The sequence below is a fragment of the Arvicanthis niloticus genome, chromosome 8, assembly GCF_011762505.2.
Source record: "Arvicanthis niloticus isolate mArvNil1 chromosome 8, mArvNil1.pat.X, whole genome shotgun sequence".
Lineage (NCBI taxonomy): Eukaryota > Metazoa > Chordata > Mammalia > Rodentia > Muridae > Arvicanthis > Arvicanthis niloticus.
The window spans coordinates 27060601-27079265 of NC_047665.1; the positions used below are offsets into that span (position 1 = coordinate 27060601).

At 41.9% G+C, this 18665-nt stretch overlaps 1 protein-coding gene across 1 annotated transcript in view; it reads left to right on the plus strand.

Annotated features, from left to right (window-relative positions):
* The first annotated feature begins 58 nt into the window (after nucleotides 1-58).
* Nucleotides 59-18665, plus strand: part of Lyrm4 (LYR motif containing 4) — a 120831-nt gene continuing 102224 nt past the window's right edge. Inside the window, exon 1 of the mRNA XM_034510763.2 lies at nucleotides 59-434. Coding sequence (XP_034366654.1) covers nucleotides 349-434 — 86 coding nt within the window. The 5' untranslated portion in view covers nucleotides 59-348. The remainder of the gene's footprint in view (nucleotides 435-18665) is intronic.

The following is an 18665-nucleotide window of genomic DNA, read 5'->3' on the forward strand; positions in this document are numbered from 1 at the left end:
GCGGTTCGGAAGGCTGAGTAGGCTGTGAGTCGCGGTGTTCGAGCCCGTGACTCTCCGCCCGAGGAGCAAGCCTGGGCCTGAACGACTTGGCCTCCTGCCACTGGGGCCGCCTTTGAGGAACGCGGAGCCTCCGGGACAAGGGCGCCTCCCCTTAGTTGCCCGCCGCCCTGCCTGCGGCGCCACCTCTCGCGCGGGACGCGAGCCAGGCCGCGAGCCAGGCCGAGCCGCTGCTTCTGCCTTCCAGCGTGCTTTTTGCATCGTTTGACATTTTGGGTTCAGTTAAACTTGGGACCTCTACGAAGAAGAACCTGTTTGGTTTTGTTGTTAGTTTTTTTATTTGTTCCCAACATGGCAGCCTCCAGCCGCGCACAAGTTTTAGATCTGTACCGGGCGATGATGAGAGAGAGCAAGCATTTCAGCGCCTACAATTACAGGTGACCCGGGGGGAGGGCCGGGAATCGGGTGCCCAGCTCTGTCTGCGGGGGTTGCGGATCAGGCAGCCACAACCTGTGATCGTGACAGTCTCCACTCCCTCCCATGACACGCACGTGCAACTGCCCACCCCCAGGTGTGACCCTCTTAGTCCGGGAGGGGAGGAGCCAAGCAAGGACTTGCCCTTCAAGTCCTGGGATCTTCCCTGAGCTGACACCCAAGTAGTGGCTTTAGGACTACTGGTCAGTGTCTTGTTTCTGCGGTACAAAGTGATGGACGTGAAGCTGCAAGTAATAAGTTAGGACAAGGAAACTTACGGCATACGTGAAACTTGCCTTGAGATTACAAGAGTGGAAGCAGTCGGTCCAGACCACGTGGCCACAAAACTGAAGGTTTGCTCTAGGGCCCCCTTTTATTTCACTAGTGTTTTGATCTTCGACGTTGGTTCCAAGTACCAGATGCGTTCTTATTAAAAGATGATGGACAGGGGCTGTTAAAGGTAACAGGAGTTGCTACGCTTTAAAAACTGAATTCTTAGCTTATCCTGGCTCGCCAAACTGAGATCTTCCCTCTAGATCCTAAAGTCTGGGACCTATAACAAGAGGACAAGAGCATCAATTCTTCAAAAACGCTTAAAGCTTAAGTTTATTTTAAGTTATACATAAACACAAAAATGTATGTTAAGTACTATGTGTGCACCTCATTTTCATACACTAAAAAACTCCTGCATTTTTAACTTAACCCATTTTTTTCCATGCTTGGCCTATTCCCCTGCTTGTGTATGAGTCCCTTATACTTACTGCCACGTGGTAGTGGTGCACACCTTTGACCCCAGCACTGGGGATGCAGAGGCAGGCAGAGGTCTGAAATAGAGGTCACCCTGGACTATCCAGGGAAACCCAGTCTGAAAAAAGCAAAACAACACACATACACATGTACACACAAACAACAACAACAAAACTCTCTACCTTGAATCCTCTACCTTCAGTTTCTGCTTCTTTGAAACTTCTGACCCAACGTTTTTGTAGAGCCTTTAAGGTTTTTCTGAGATCTGATGTCTTATTGATTAATTACTTGAATCCTTTGAGATTGAACCATACTCCAGAGAACAAGAGTCTAATGAAACCAACTCATTTGTCCCCAGTGGATTGCTTATTTGCAGTTATTTCCTGTGTTCAATTACTTAAGAAGCTGTTCTTCACATTTCATCATTTCAGACATTGTCAACATTATGCCTGTAGGTGGCTGACTGCCTAGGCATAGGCTGGGTGTCTTTTCAGTTAACTTCTAAAACACCTAAACTATGTTCAGTTAACTCCTAAAACAGAAGGGTTCTAGGTGCACCCTTCTCTAGGGATTGAGCTGCTGGGTCCTATGATAGGCAGGCTGTGCACTACTTTAGTCTGTAGACATGCACCAAACCTCTCCAGCAGTCATTCATATTTTAGAAACCTACTGAGAAAATGTAGTTGTCATAGCATCTGAGAACAGCACATGGGTTGGACAAGTGAGCTCATACCTAGTGAACATATGGTTAAACAAAACAGTTTTAAGTGATGCCATTGACTCTGGAGAAAAAGGAGCATAAACACTAAACCTCCTGGTAGGAGTTTCTGTAAATACCTGTTATTACTTAGTATTGATGGAAAACAGGAAACATGGAAGTAAATGCTTGTAGAGTTCCTTACAGTCTAGAAGATGTCTGTCTCAAGAATAAAAATGGTCTGAATAAGCAGAGACTAAGCAGAGGTTCACACTGGGAACACATCTGGGAACAAGTTATATGAAACACAGGTAGCAACCCTCACAGAATATGTAACGTTGGAGTTACTAGGCCTCCAGGATTCAGTTTTCTTGATGGTAAAACTAATTTACTGGACTAGACAGCCTCTTAAGGGCCGTTTCATTCTAAACTTACATCTGGAAGTGACTTAAGAGCCAATACACCTAAAGTTTTCCAAGACCTTAGAAGTAAACAGAAAAACCTAGGCTGTGCCTAACAGAAAATTGAGGATGAGCTTCAGCACAAGCAACTATATGCTGACAGGCACTCAGAGAGTAGTCTGTGCCTCACACTGATGTATTTTCCACAGAAATCGGGGGGTTGCTTTTTCCAGATATTATGTATCTAAAACCTGAGAACCCTGCCACCATTATGTCTCTTAGTAATGAAACTAGCTTTGTATAAGTCTGCCTCTACAATACCCCATAGAATTCAAATATAGCCCTGTCCCTCCTTTCTCAATCCAACACAGTCATTCACTAAGAGTACCCACTGATCACTTCTTTCTGGCACTGTGTTCTGTTCTGTAGGTATATGAGCACATTCAGTTTTAATAACTTTGTAATGTACTATTTTTCATTAACCAATCAAAACTAAGCACTAGAGAAACTAACTACAACAGAGGGTAGAGAAGACCACACATACAAGGACTTGTAGTCTCTGCTGTGGAACCTAGATTTTGTTCTTAGGTAACAAGCTGCCAAGCCACCATTTGTGTTTTCAAGTTGTCAAATGACAACCAGTTCTGAGAATTAGGTAGAGTCCTTTGGGCAGCAAGGTAAAAGAATCTCAAGCTAGAAGTAAAGCTATCAGAGGGAATTGCTTGTAATGGTGCAGAGATAACTTAGAGGACGTAAGAAAACAGACTTGGTAAGCAGGTTAAGAGAGTGTTGAGACTGATGATTTGGATGCTGTCTTAGTCACTATTGTATTGCTGTGAAGAGACACCATGACTAAGGCTACTCTTATAAAAGAAAACGTTTAATTGGGGCTGGCTTTCAATTTCAGAGGTTTATTCCATTATCAGCATGGCAAGGAGCACGACAGCCTGCAGGCAGACATGGTGCTGGAGAGGGAGCTGAGAGTTCTGCATCCTGGTCTGCAGGAAGGGGAGAGAGAGAGAGAGAGAGAGAGAGAGAGAGAGAGAGAGAGAGAGAGAGAGAGAGAGAGAGATAAAAAACCCCAAGACACACATCCTTCAACAAAGCCACTCCTCCTGATCCTTCTAATCTTTTCAAAAAGTTGTACTCCCTGATGACTAAATATCCAAATATATGAGCCTTTGGAGGCCTTTCTTATTCAAACCACCATAGTTACCATATTCAGTGGGGAAAAGCAAAGGGAGTCTAGAATGCAGGTGAGGTTAAACCTGAGGCCCAGGAAAGGAGAGGCATGGGAACCCTGCTGTTAACTGACTGAAACAGTAAAGAAAGAGCTAATCTGGAGAGATTTTCTCTCACATTGGGTATGCCCCCCAAGTGAGCACAGGGCACCCTGTAGAAGCAAGTAATCACAGTCTGTACAAGTGGGGTCCCCAGCACTGGGACAGCCTGAACCACCAAGGCCATGTAGCCTGGGGGACCCCAACATGCTCTGTCCTACATTTTCTTATTTTTAACATTTAAAATTGTAGACTTCAGTAAGTATAATCAGCTTGAGGAGAAGCTGACCTAGATACATAAAGTAAGAGATACAAGTGGCCATCTAGAGTTTCTATACTTCATTCATTTTGCAGAATATTTATTAAGTTTGTTTAATAAACAATTTTTTATTTGTCATTTTGGGAAGACCTATACTGTAACAATAATACTTTGGTCTGATGACGAACAGCAGCCACAATGATTATTCTGGACCTTCACGTTGGATAAATTCTATTTCTTCTTGGAACATAGGTTTCCTTATGAATTGCCAAGAAAACCGTTCATATTTCTTCATGTGTGGTGGCCCCTGATACATCAGAAAATCTAAGGATATACTTCCTTTAAAATGTATGAAATTGTAGAAGATTGAGAGGGTAGCCTTGCTGATCTCAAGCTTCTGAGGCAATGTGTTTAGGATTGACTCTTTTGTCAGGGAATCTTATTAATGGAGCATGTGTCTTCACTCCTGGCACAGGCCCATGGGCTGACACCATCTCTATGCCCATGGTGACCCCTATCCCCTGAAAGTTATTAATAGATACAGGGATGATTCTCTGTCTCCTCTAAACATATGCCCACTGATCAAGAACACCAGAGTGAATTGGAATGAGCCTGTCAGGAATCATATTAATACCAACCAGACAGAACTTTTCATTTTCTAAAACAAGGATATGGAGATGGTTCAGTGGGTAAAGCGCTGTGAAAACTCGAGGCTCTGGGTTCTGATCCTAAACACCTAGGAAAATGTCAGAGGTAGTAGCGCACACCTGTAACCCACACACTGGTGGGCAGAGGGGGTTGCCTAGAGTACACTGGCTATCAAATCTGACCAGGTGGTGAGCTCCAGGTTCGGTGAAAATGGGGGAGAGAATGGAAGAAGACCCTGTAACATCAGCCTCTGGCCTGCATTTATGCACACTCAAAACCTGGTAAAGAAGAAGCCTTGATGCCAAAGAGTCTTCCCTCATAGAACAAACTGAGAAATTTCTAATAGTTCCTTTTCTCTCTCTCTCTTTCTCTCTCTCTCTCTCTCTCTCTCTCTCTCTTTCTCTTTCTCTCTCTCTGTGTGTGTGTGTGTGTGTGTGTGTGTCTGTCTGTCTGTCTGTCTGTGTGTTTGTGTATGGGTGTGGTGTGGTATGGTGTGTGTGTAACTGCATAGGGCCTGGGAGTAGATAGAATTCAATCATAGGATGGCCCTGCCATGAAAAGATTGTGGTGTGGTTGTGCATAAATAAGGACTACTTCAGAAACTAGCAAACCCAACAGCAAACATGGACCTGAGTGGTAAACTACAGTGTGCAGTGGTTTTCAGGGAGCACTTCTAATGATGATTTGGCTGCTATTTGTAGCAGTGCTGTAAAAATATGCTTAACTAACAGTGAGACTCTCATTTCAACCCTCTGGGCACAACTCAGCTCCATTTTGATCTTAATTGTATCATTTCTTACTTAGAAACTAATGTAGCCTGCAGTGCCCTTCCTTTCTATAAAGGTATCTTCAGTCCTCCAAGGACCATTTTGGATCTCTTGTCAGAACATTGCCTCCTGCTACCCAGCAGTTGCTGATGAGTGGGAAACTCCATCCCTCTCTCTGGTCTTTTTCACCTCTTCCCACTTGACTGAATTCGAGCTCCCAGAGCCTACCTGCCCAACCACCATCAGGTCGGTGAGTGTCCTGTCCATTGTATGTTCTTGCTGCTGTTGCCTTCCTTCTCTGGGTGCTGAGGACCAGACTCCACCTCCACATATGACGAGCTCACAAACCACCCTGGGTTACAGTCCTTACCTTTTGTGTGTTCTTAAGAGTGTTTAGGGATACTCTCCCTTCAGTTTAAAAGAAAAAACCCTTTTTCCCTCACATTAAGCCTTGAAATAATGCTTTTAAGATGTATGTAAATCATGACCTACTGGAGAAGACATAAGATTTCCTTTTAAGCAGCCAATTAAGAATTTTACTCTGAAACACTAAGCAAATTATACATCTTAGTGAAAACAGCCTTACTATTGGAAGATGTACAAAAGCAAAATTTTTAAAAGAAAATGATTGCTTTATTCAATTTATTAAAGCTCCTTGCAGATTTTGCTTTAATATTCTGAGTTCATGCAGTTGAGCTCATGCATAGCCTGTGGCACTTCCTTAGGAAGAATGCTCGTGCTGGTCCTGTCTGTGGTACCCCACAGACAACTAGAAGCAATTCGTGTGTGCTTAAAGATGATTGCTGAGACTTGGGAAAGATTAATTACTATCACTAACTGGCTAGAGATTCAAAAACAGTGGGTTTTTTTTCTCTCATAGTTGTTAATTTTTGTCATATTGGTTAATGATTTTGAAAAATGCTTTGAGAAAATTGCATTCAGCTTCTAATTTGGGAGATAAAAAGTGTATTTGTTTACTGTAGACTACATGATAGCAGAAAGTAATTTGAAAGTATTAAATACAGAGCCTAACATACACAGCACCCTTGTTTGATCCCTAGCACGCGGTTTAAAAGGGCAGAAGGAAACAGTGTGACTTCCTTGTAATTTCCGCACTTAATAAGTAAAGGCAGGAGGATGAGAAGTTCAAGGTCCTTCATTTCTGCCTATATGAGACCTACGTGTGTCTACATGAGACCTATGTGTGCCATTGCTGGGGTTTGCTTTGTTTTGTTCTATTTGTTGGTTTGCCTTTGAAAGTATTTCCAGTTGTATTTAATCTATCTATACTTAGGCGTAGCATTTTGACAAAAGAATCAAAGCAAAGAGAAAATGGAGGTAGAGAGTAAAGAACAAAAGGCTACAAAATGCTACTCCAAGTAACTTGGAGGCTTGTACATTATCTAAAAAGTATTCTGCATTATACCTGGATAATGCTATTTGTTTACAAGCTGTTCTGTTTGAAAATGACTGAAACAAAATTATAAAGATTGACTGCCTCTCACAGTCCTCAACAATAGCACCATATAAGTGTCACTAAGGACAAAGCTAGCCCACGCCATACATTTCCAGCCTTTTCTACTTTCTCTCATTGTTCTCCCTCTAATTATGTCTTGTATGTGTTAGTGTTATAAATTTGCCTGTTAGTGTTCACCAGCTCTCATTGATTTGATTGATCCAATCTCAGGGTAATTATCTGTTTCATTTAATTAATGGCTGCTGCCACATTCAGTGCTATTAATGTATTACCCTTTGTTCCTGGGGTAATTTTTGAAATATGTTTAATCCTGCCTTTAGCCTGGTTTATTCAGCTTGTGTTATCAACTCATTATGACTGTTGAACATCTTTACTATTCTCGTTTAATGACTTCATATGGTTTTTTTTTCCTGTCTATCCATACCACCATTTTCCTTAAATAATTATCTCTCCTCACATCCAATGTCTAAGAATCATCCTGGTTTACCAAAAAAAAAAAAAAAAAAAAAATTTCTGTGAGCATAAATGTCTCATCTGAAATTATCTTTACTTTGACTAAACAAAATGCAAAATTAAATAAGGAAGTATTCCCTTCCTGACAGGTTGGAGGCAGACACAGCCACTGGCCCAGCCCTTATCAGTTGAACAGGTTATTTCTGAGCACTGGAGTGCCGTGGAGTCTAGAAGGCCTGATCCTTTCTCCTGGTGGAACAGATAGAGCTGTTGCAGTACTCTGGGCTTGATTACTGAAGGACCTAGTGAAGCTTTCTCTGTCTGTTTATTGGCCCTGAGCTTGACCCAGGAAGGAAGAAAAGCCCTAGTGGGTGAACAGTAGCCTAGAGCTCCCCTTTGACTAGCAGCCTTCTGTGCTAGTGTTCTGCCCACCCACAGTTTTGTCCACAACAGCCTGCCTCTATATCTGACTTGGTCTGCAAGTCATTCCTGCACCTCCTACCACAGCAAACCTGCCACACAGAGCTGGCGTGAACTCATCCAGGACTCCTTCTTCGCCCTAGTTGCTTATAGTCTTCCTGGGCCCTTCTCAGGCACATCCCCTCCCTGATGCTCAGCATCTCAGCCAGCCCATTCTGACTGCTCACCTAGATAGCTGTGTATATATGCTGCCATCCAGCCCTCCGTGCCTGCCCTTTTTCCTGCAAGGTTTCCAAACTACACTGGCAACCTCTTCATCTATGTTGTGTACACTCAGCTAAGCGAGGCCCCCAGATAATTTCTGCTAAGACCTTATGCGAAGCAGAAGAGACTTGAATTTGAACCCAAAACTCCAATCCTTCTCCCCTTTATTTCAAAGGATATATGTAGCTTTTGGAAATTAATTCATGGAAAATTCTTATGCCACTCACTCTTCTGCCTTTTCTCCTACTCTTCAGTCCTAACAAACTCCATGCATGTTCTCATGAAGACTTTGTCTCTGTGTGATCACATAGTAGTTCCTATAATCCTGCTCCCATTAGCCAATCCATGCACATCATTTAGAATTCTGCTAATAGGCCATTTTAGAAAAAGCTCTGCAACCTCCCACTGCACTCTGTTCCTTACTGAAAAGTCACAGCTTTAGGTTTCCTTGCTCTTGGGATAAAGTCCCAAATCCTCCCCTGCTTAGGCCTGGGCTCCTGCCCCCCCTCCCCCCCCCCACTGTGGCATGTCACCTTCCCACTTAAGGATGCTCAGAGCCATAGCCTTTTCTCAGGCTCATAACCAGGCTGTTGTTCTGGACTGGGCTACTTTGAAGCATGTTTCTCTATTACTTCTGCATCAGCTCCTGCCCCCAGGTTTCTGCCTTGATTTTCTACCCTAACTCCCTTCAGTGGATGAATTAAACCACTTGCTCCCCAACTTGCTTATGGTTGTGGTATTTTATTGTAGCAGTAGCAACCCCAACTAAGACAAAGGTCTTCCTTCCCCACTCACCTCCCACTTAGCCTGGCCCAGCCGCAGTGTTCATTCCTAGCCTTGTGCACCTCTCCATAGAGACACAAGCTGCACTTCGGCATTTTTTACATTTCCCTGACTACCTGATGGCAGTTCTAGGATGTCAAGGCCTTGTGTATTTGTTCACCATCACCCCAACACAGACATTTACTTGGGGGGACAGACACAGGATGTAGCAATCTACGAATTCCTCTTAACATGAATTTAAGGATTTATGAAGCTGTGAATTCCTTTCAGACACTCTATACAACCTTCTACCATAATATTTCCCTCATTGCTACCTTTCTACTAGATGCCACCTTTCAGACTGTGGTGAGCATGTCAACTTTGAGTGTCTTCCTCTAGAATTCCATCTAATATTTGTATGTTTATTCATTTATTTTGATGTTGTCATTGTTATTTTGTCACTGTACATCTAGCTCCAGCTGGCCTGGAACTTGCTATGTAGACCCGATTTGCCTAGAACTCAGATCCACCCTAATGCTGGTATTAAAGTCACTGATTCTCTCTCTCTCTCTCTCTCTCTCTCTCTCTCTCTGTCTCTCTCTCTCTCTCCCTCCCTCCCTCCCTCCCTCCCTCCCCCTCCCTCTCCTCCTCCCCCTCACTGAATTTAGAGCTCATTATTTTTGCTAGGCCGGTTGGCCAGTAAGTCCAAGGGATGCACAACCAACATTCCTAGAGCTACAGTTACAGGCACAGATCACCATGTTTGGCGTTTATGTGAGAGCTAAGGATCTGAACTCAAGTCTTCATATTTACACAACAGGCACATCATTGACTGACCATCTCCCCAGTCCTATACCACCACATTTAATCACATTGCCATTGTCACTGCAGCTTTCTGGGTGCCTCATGGTACCTGAAAATAAGACATTTCCAATCCTCTGCCTGAAGCCAGTATAGAGCTGCTCACCCAGAGGGACGGGCTTAGGGTTAGAAATGAGTCTTCCTGTGTTTTTACTGACATGACCAGCTGTCCCACACAGTGGTCCCTCTCCCCCTTTTTTCAACATTCCTACTTGCATGCCCTCAGCTCACCTTTCCCTGAGTCCTTTAGATTTGGTCTGCCCCTAAAGGAGGGGCAGAAGTGTTATGCTAATAGGGTTTGTGCTTTAAGTAGACTAAATACAGGAAGCAAGATATGTCAGAAATATACTTCTTAGACATCATTTCCTGGTGCTGGAGTGTGGCTTAGTAGTAGGGCATGTGCTTACCATATGCAAGCCTCTTCCCTGGAAATTTTTTCTGTTGTAAAAAGTGAAAGTCAAGGGGTAAGGGAGAATACCCTAAATACTGATGCAGCTCAGCTGATGAGCAAAATCTAGTGTGAGAAGACAGTCCTTGTCCTTTGCAATGTCTTAATGGTGCACATTTTGTCAAGACGTGCTCCTGTTGGTTTCACGGTCAATTTTCAAAGGTCAGAAGAACAGGTCTGAAAGGTAATGTGTGGAAAATTGGCTTCCTTGTTATAATTAATTAGAAAACTGAAATGCAGAAACTGTGTCTTGTTTCCTAACCTCTGCTTGCTGTCACACACAGTCACATTTCCATAGTAATTAGTGTTAATCCGCAGCCTCTTCAAAGGGAATTGCTACCCTGCATTTCCTGACCTTAGGGAGTAAGGATGAATCTAATGCTTCTTTTTGGCTGTGCCCTCTATTTTTTCCTCACTTCTTTTAGAACAGAGGAGAGAGGCACACCTTGCAGCATAGCTTGTTTTTAATTTTACAATTCTTCTATAAATTTGCTTGTCAGCCTGGAGGAAAATGTTTCAAATATTTTTTTCCTTGCTCTCTATTCTTTGAGCCTTTTTCATATGCAAGCCCTCCACCCTCCACCCCTTTGCTTCTCTGTGAAAGAGATATACTGAATAGTACCTGGCCAGATGAGAACAGACTTGAAAAGCCCTACTCTAGAGCCAGTTAGTATCACTGAATCTCTGTCAGTTTCCTTGTGTGTCCATGGCTGACTGGCTATAGGACCCATCTTGAGTACCAAAATCCCCAAATGCTCAAGATCTTTATAGCAAATTGCATAAATACTGTGGAAATTGGGGTCACTGTATTTTTGAGATAAATGTGTACGTGCTCACTCTGTGTACTAGTTTACGTTTGTTTGTTTTGTTTTTTCTCATACAATTCTAGTACTGGTTGATTGAATCTTCGGACACGGAACCTTCCAGATATGAAGGGCTGACTGTGCTTACTATCCCTTGACTTTAAAGTACATGTCAGAATTTCCTAAATAACTGCCTTTTTAACCTTTGATTTGGCATTGCTCACAGAGCTCTGTTGACAACAGAAGCCCTCCTAGAGGCTCACAGCTCCATCTGTGGGAAGATTCAGACCCTTGTACACTGTTGTCAAGGGCATCTCAGCTCTGGATCTCCCCTCACCAGACAGCTCTTCCTGCACTCACCTTAAGAAAGAGGGTAAAGCATAATTAAAAGCTGTCACTTCGTAGTTGACAATTTAATAGATATTGCTCCCAGCTGTTCTTCTGGTAGAAGAGTTCCTAAGTAAATGTTTTGAATTGTTTATATATACCCTATGGCAATATCATCACAAAGGATGCCATTTCATAAATTGAAAATAAATTATCTTAGTTACATTGCCATATTCCAAAATATCAGCAAAGGGTGGGAATAGTGTTAATGAAAAATATTTCTGCACTGTGTAGTTGTAATGGGAGGTCAAGAAGTGGACAGGTAAGAGGCCAGATCTTAGCAGAGAAGAACAGAAGAGCAGACTAAAGCTGGGAACACTAATGTGCCGGAGGAGGAGCACATTCTGTGGGAGAATACTGGCCAGGCCTGCCTTGGCAGAACCTAGTAGAGTTCTGAAGAGTAGCCAATGGTGGACTGTTTACCTCACTGGAGAAAAGCATTTTTGGACCACAGAGTGCAGCCTCTGCCTAACTGGCTCCAGTAGTGTGAGCTTCCTCTCTGCTGAGGTGCTGATCTCCAGAACTTCTATCTACCTGTGCTGGGTTCTATCCCTATGGGGGCCAATGAGGATGTTGCAAGGAGCTGCATCCAAGGAAGCTCAAAGCAAAAAACACCCAGGTTTTTTAGAGCATAGCCTTACTCTCTAAGAGCCTCTAACCTTTTAAAACCACATGTGGCCTATGCTGCTGGGATGCTCATGAGGAATGTTCTCTACAGCCTTGCTAGTCTCTTCCTCCTCAGTTCACCACAGGCTGGCTTAAGGATCCTCATGTTACCTTTGTCTTGGCCTCATTTGATCTTCCCTTAAAAGACAACAGGAACCCCTGTCTCATGGCCACCCCAGTTTGCTGACCCTGCTCCTCCTCTGCCTCTTTTCCTTTGGCAATGGGGGACCCAGTATTCTGTCTTTCCCCTCTCACCTCATTCTCCCCCTATCTCCATAGTAACAGTGGCTTCAAACTTATGTATTTTAATGATTCTTCGTAGTTAATCCTTGTCTCCTGAACCACACCCCCATCTTTCCAAGGTCCTCCTGGACATTTCTGGGGGTGTTAAGAGCATCTGAAGATAACCAGATGTGAACTCTGATGCTGCATCCTGCTTGAACCTCTGGCTCTCAGACGCTTCATCCTGCTTGAACCTCTGGCTTCTTTCCCATGGTCCAGATACTCATTGCTTAACCTGGAAGTCATACTGATTTCTCCTGACCTTGTCTGGGGTCATAAATTCTTTAATTTTCATGGAGTCTCTCTTAGCTATTTCCTTTGCTCGCTGGCTTTGTGTCCTCACAGTGAGGAGCTTTGTTACCCATCAGTTTTATCTGGCTTTGTAGCCATTTCTGTTGATCACTCAGCACCAGCTCTTGATTGTGCCAGGCATCCTCCATGCTACAGCCAGGATGTCTTGCTCCATCCCTAGTCTGACTATAAAAAGAAGCACAAATGACTAACAGAGGCACAATTCTTCCCAAAAGAACTAAAATTTGTCAAGAAACTTTGAGTAGGCTGTATTCAAATTAACACATGCTGAAGACAAGGCAACTCCAGGGAATAGTGTGGGACTATGGATAACTTATGTCTAAGATGTTGCCCCGTTTGTCTATATGAAAAATGTTGAATTAGCTTATAAAATTCAGAAATCTAATAGATTACTTCTCTACTACTCAGAATATTAAGGATTAACCCTAGGTCAAAATTTGAATTTCTTTCCTATCACACAAAAACTATAGCAAATAAATAGGATCCTAAAATTAACATTTTATTGCTCTTCAAAGATCTGTATTCACTTCACTGCTCTCACTGAATTAAATTACTTAAATCATTTGCTTTTGTAAGGAAGAAAACAAGTCAATTTGGCTGAATAAAATATGGAATGTTTATAAAGCCCTTGAACGTTCCTTTAAGTACTCACAAATTTGCTTGTTGACTTAACCTATCCGTCTTATGTGTAGGAGTTTGGATAATCATTGATGTCCCATTAAACACAAATTCTCCAATAAGAAGAGAACTTTGTACCATGAATATAGATAGACTTACCCTGCAGGGTATATCTTGAGTAGCCTTAGTGTTTACCCTAACACTGTCATTTGTTATGTTGGAGTAAACTTCCTTGGACCTGGTCTGGAATTGTACCATTATTTCATTTTGTTCTAAATTCTCAGAAAGACTTCCAGGGCTGTGAATATAGTGGTGTGATTTTTAAGCATGTTGGAGGCCCCAAGTTCAGTTCCATAGCACTGGAATAGAAAGAGAGAGGAGAGAGGGGAGAGGAGAGAGGGGAGAGGGGAGAGGGGAGAGGGGAGAGGGGAGAGGGGAGAGGGGAGAGGGGAGAGGGGAGAGGGGAGAGAGGAGAGAGGAGAGAGAGAGAGAGAGAGAGAGAGAGACAAAGAGAGAGACAGAGACAGACAGAGACCTATCTTTTCTCATATATACCTGGAGGTGATTTTGCTCTTGCCTTGGATTAATTTGTGTTTTCTTAACTGATGAATCAGTATTGTATGTGAGTATTTTAGATGAAAACATCTAAAAAAAATAAAGAAAGGCAAACCAAAGTTAGACCTGGAATGAAGTTTGCAAGCGTGCAGGCTGCTTAGAAGACAGAACAGTTGACACCAATCACCATGTCAGGTTTGACTCTGAGCTTCCAGGAGGAGCACCTCCAAGAGAGAATGGCGAGAATGGCGCTGGGTTATATGAATTAGTGACCACAACATGTGAGCAGCCAGTTGCTGAGAGGAATTGCAACTCTTCATCTTACCATTGTTTCTTCAGAGGTCAACACGCTCACGTAAACATGGCCAGGGGTCACTTAACAACCAGGTGCTTTCTGAGAAATAAGCAAAGAGATTGTTTTATCATTTCGCAGACTAAAATGCTGGATATCTCTGAGTGGTAGTTTTCTGGGACTGCATCATATATGAGGTCCCCTCATCAACTAGAGCAACTATTCAGCAGATGACTACCTAGCAGTCTGAAAGGCAGTTTCATGGTATACTGTGTTATTGGCTAATTGATACTGTGATGTGCCACAGTAATGAATCAGTTTGTGAAGATGCAAGCTCAAGTCCTGAGCAGAGCCCACAGATAAAGCTTGACATATGGAAAGGACTGTGTAGAAGATACGCCTTTTTGGTTGTACTCCACGAGTAATATTCTCTTCAATTTTGACATGTTCCAAATAACAGTGGATAGGAATTGGTAAACTGGTGGAAAGCCTAGACTTAACTGAAGGCCAGTCCTTTGCTTTACTCCATAGAACTTACGGGACAGGGCACAAGGCACCTAAGAACTGCACACCTTCCAGTTCCATGTCATAGAGGTTTACTTAAGAGACTATTGTGGTGAATCACTTATTTATTAATAGTTTTGTTTCTTTATTAGTTAACTTGGCTTTTTTAAAACTAACTTTTGTTTGAGATATTGAAGTAAATTACAAAATAAATCCATATATAAAACAATAGTTTGAGCTAGTGTCCAAGAAGTAAAATTTTTGTGGTTATGTCATAACTATTCCATAATCTTCCCAAATGGCACTACCAACTAGGGACCAAGTATTCAAATGCATGAGTGTATGGGTCATATTTCTCATTAAAACCATAGTAATCTCTATTTCATCTACCTGTGTCCACCCCCATAATGCTGAGTTACAAGTATGTATGCTCATGCCTATCTGTGATATCGGTACTAGAAATTCAATTCCAAGTTCTGTATAGCATGCACTGTTAGCCTCTGAGACATCTCACTAGCCCTCTGATCTTATGCTTTGAGACAAGGTCTATCACTGAACCTAGACCTCACTGGTTAGACAAGACTAGCTAGTCATTGAACTCCAGAGATCCACTGTTTCCGCCATTCTGCACAGGGTTACAGACAAACCCAGCTTTTACATGGGTGCTGAGATTTAGACCCAGGTCCTCATGGTTATATGACATTTCATCACAGAGTCATCTCCCGAACTTCTTTGAGGTTTTTAATACTGAAACACATTTGTGGGAACAAGGAGTAAACTCCCTTAGACTTTACCACTTACAGCATAGACTCCACATAGAATTTTCTTTTCAGTGTAGTGAATTCATCCCCTCCCCTTCTTAACTTGTCACACTGACTTCCTTCTTTGTAACATCACTCTGTCGTTTCTTCTGTGTCTTATGCCTAAACAAAACATGCTCCATGGTGTCCAAAAAGTGTTACGACTTTTGAAAATTACATCACCCATAGCCTAAGATATTTTCCAAGAACTGAGCAGCCCAGGTAAGCAGACCTGGGAGATCAGTGTGATAACTGCAGGCTCCTGGAAGGTTACAGTGGCTACCTATGGCCAGACCCATGTAATCATGATGTGTTCTGAAAAGAGAGAAGCTCTTTTCCCATTGAATAAAGAATGCCAGTCTTGTAGCACAACAAGGAGATTTAAGTCTATGTTAATAATCAGAGGTCTAGACTACAGTTTTATTTGACCTACCATGTACATTGTGTGCTTTGGCAGATAGCTACCAAATGCCATTCAGTGTTACCTAGTTACCATTACTGTGAGTGGAGGGAAATAGTAATTTGGTTGTAGGAGATTGAGGTGTTACTGGTTTTTCTGTGTGTTTTGGTTTTAAAGTAAGGTCTCAGGTAGCCCATGCTGGGCTCAAACTTGCTGTGTATCAAAGATCATGCAAGTTTGCTCCTCCTGCCTTTACTTTCTGTGTGTTGCTGTTGAAGGTGTGCAACACCACCACTGGTTTATGTGACTGGGGATCAAGCTTCATGCATGCTTGGCAAACAACTTGATGAGCTGAGCTACATCCAAGGCCAGTAACGGGTTTTCAAATGCAAATGCAAAAAGTTGGTTTTCTTCAACTTCTTAAAAAGATTAGGCCTTAACCTACAGCACATATTAGATGAGACATAGATAAATTATGGAAATAATGTAATATATAAAGTATTTTGACCAACTTCCAAGAAACACATAAATAGGTATTTGCATTGTCAGTAGGCAAGCAAGCAACTGGTAGATGACAGTGTAGTATCTGGGTGAAAATAACCATCTCCATGTAGGATGCACGGTGTTATGCCCTACCCACTCTCAAGAGATGAAGAGGGCCATTTGGTTTCATTTGGTTATTTGAGACTAGGTTTTGCTCTTTAGGCTAACCTGGTCTCAAAATCTGTATCTTCCTGCCTCGGCTTTCCAAGTAAAATGATTACAGGTATGTACCATCATGTCTAGCTTCCAATGGTATTTCTAAGTTGATGGTCCTTGATACTGAACAACAACTGTCTTTTCTAGAGGATAGACAATTTTAAAGTAACTCAGTGACTACCAGATTTTGTGTGTAAATCCAGAGGTTAGTATGTCTTTGCAAACATCTACAGATAAAACTGAGAGCCTTTCATCTCTAGTTAGATAATTAGATGAGTGCTCAGGAGTGGACCCAGGCCTCCGTGTATGCTAAGCATGTAATGTGCCACAGAGCACAGCCTGGCCGGCAACATTCAAGAGCTTTAGCCACCCTTCGCAGTCCTGCAAGCAGAGGCGCTGACGATGTCTCTGCAGTATTTTGTACAGATTAGATTTGTACAGATTAGATTTGCGTTTGGTTGGTTGATTTCACTTCTGGGTTTTTTGTTTTGTTTTGTTTTGTTTTGTTTCGGTCTGTTCTGTTTTGGGTTATTCCACTGTCTAGCATTAAAGAAGAAGAGGTTGTTCTGCATTCTGCCACCCTGTAAAGTATCCTTGATAATACACTGAACTCTGGTAGGTTTCTTACACGCTCCCCTTTTCTCTTTACTCATTTATTGTCAGTGCCTGTGGCTGGTAACTAGTGGCAATAAAAAGGATAAAAGGGAAGGCGTTTCAACTTGATAGGCCGTTTTAATGAATTTTCAAGTTCATTGACCAGGGGAGATTTCCATTGCTCATTAGATTGTTTTTCTCCCATAAAGAAGTCATTGAACAGCCTGCTATAGGTATTTATTCTCCATAAATTTAAATACTTTAAAGGTCATGTCTTAGGTTTGCTAGCCTACACTATAATTTTGAAATAAAAAATAGTTATATTCTGCTGTCTAGTATTTAGGCCTGTTATATATGAAAGCTTCAGGTTTCTTTTTTGGTATTGTACCAAGGTCCCTTCTCTTGTGGGTTGAGGTGGAGACAGGAAATCTCACTCCTAACCATGGAGCCTTTATGTCAAAATACTTGTAAAATAAATGCAGTCAATTACTAAAGAAACATGTGTAGACATAAAGAAATTACTAGAATGTTCTGTTTACTTCTTCATAAGGACAGGTCACAGGACTCTGCAAATGAAACCGGGGTTCTTATCCTAGTCTGAGGACAAATGAGAGGGGAACCATGGATCTTACTTAAAACAGCTAACACCTTTGGGATTATAGCTTACTGTAAATCTAAACATGGAGGAAGATGAGAAAGGGCCGTGCACCTCCCCACCTGGTTTGTATTACTGGGTGCAGAGATGGCAGAGCCATTTCAAGAGTAGCCTTTACTGTGCTCACATGGTTAACATTTTGGAAAATCTTGTTGGCCACAAAATGTCAGTGACTGATAACAGATCCAAATGATAACAAGAAGTTTAAGTTTGAAGAGTTTCAGTGCTTTTAAGCCGTGTGAAGGATGCCAAGACAGAAATGCACCTCAGCTGTTCCCCCGGGGTAGAAATGCGCACCTGCTACAAAATGGTGTGCCAGCTCACTTTCTGCTAGCCTGTTAATTTTTAAAACAATAATGTTATTTTCAAGCATCCTTATAGACCCTTACCAAAAAATTACAGTTCTAGGAAATTGTTAAGTCACATTATTCTGAATATGCTCTAGTTTGCACATAACTTTTCATATTTGCACAATTTTATTGTTTCAGTAATTTACTATAACTTCTCAGAGGTTGGGTTTGTTTGCTTGCTCATGTGTTTTCTGAAGGCTTGGGTTAGGACTTGAATCCGACAGAGGAAGCTGAGTGACTGTGGAAGGGAAACATTCATAGCTCCATCTTTTGAGCCTTGGAGAGAGTCTCCTCTTCTTTGTCCTACTGTTATGTCTGCTTTCAAAATCCCATCCAAGTGTTAGCATCCACCTGTGCTCTCCCTGTGTTCACCTGTGCAGCCGCACACACCTGCCATTCTCAACAGCCCTCGCTCTTTCCTGGAAAGTTTGAAATGTATTCACACTGATTCTGAAATCAGTTTTCAAATCTTCAAACATCCTCACTTTTTTTCTTACAATTTTTTTCTCTAATATATGAACAAGATACTATCACATTATTTAAAAAAAAAAAAACTAGCTGTCTTACCTAATTTCACTTGACCTTTTTTAAATTTTCTAATTTTAAATACATTGTTTTCTATTTTCTCATAAGGAAATGTGAGAAAACAAAATACTATTTTTTCTAGAATATAAGGAAATGTTTAATTTGCTGAATTTAGTATTGATAAAATATTTGTCATTGTTGTCATGTAAGTATGACTTTGACTATATTCCAAAGATTTTACATATTATGTCATTATTAAAAACATTTT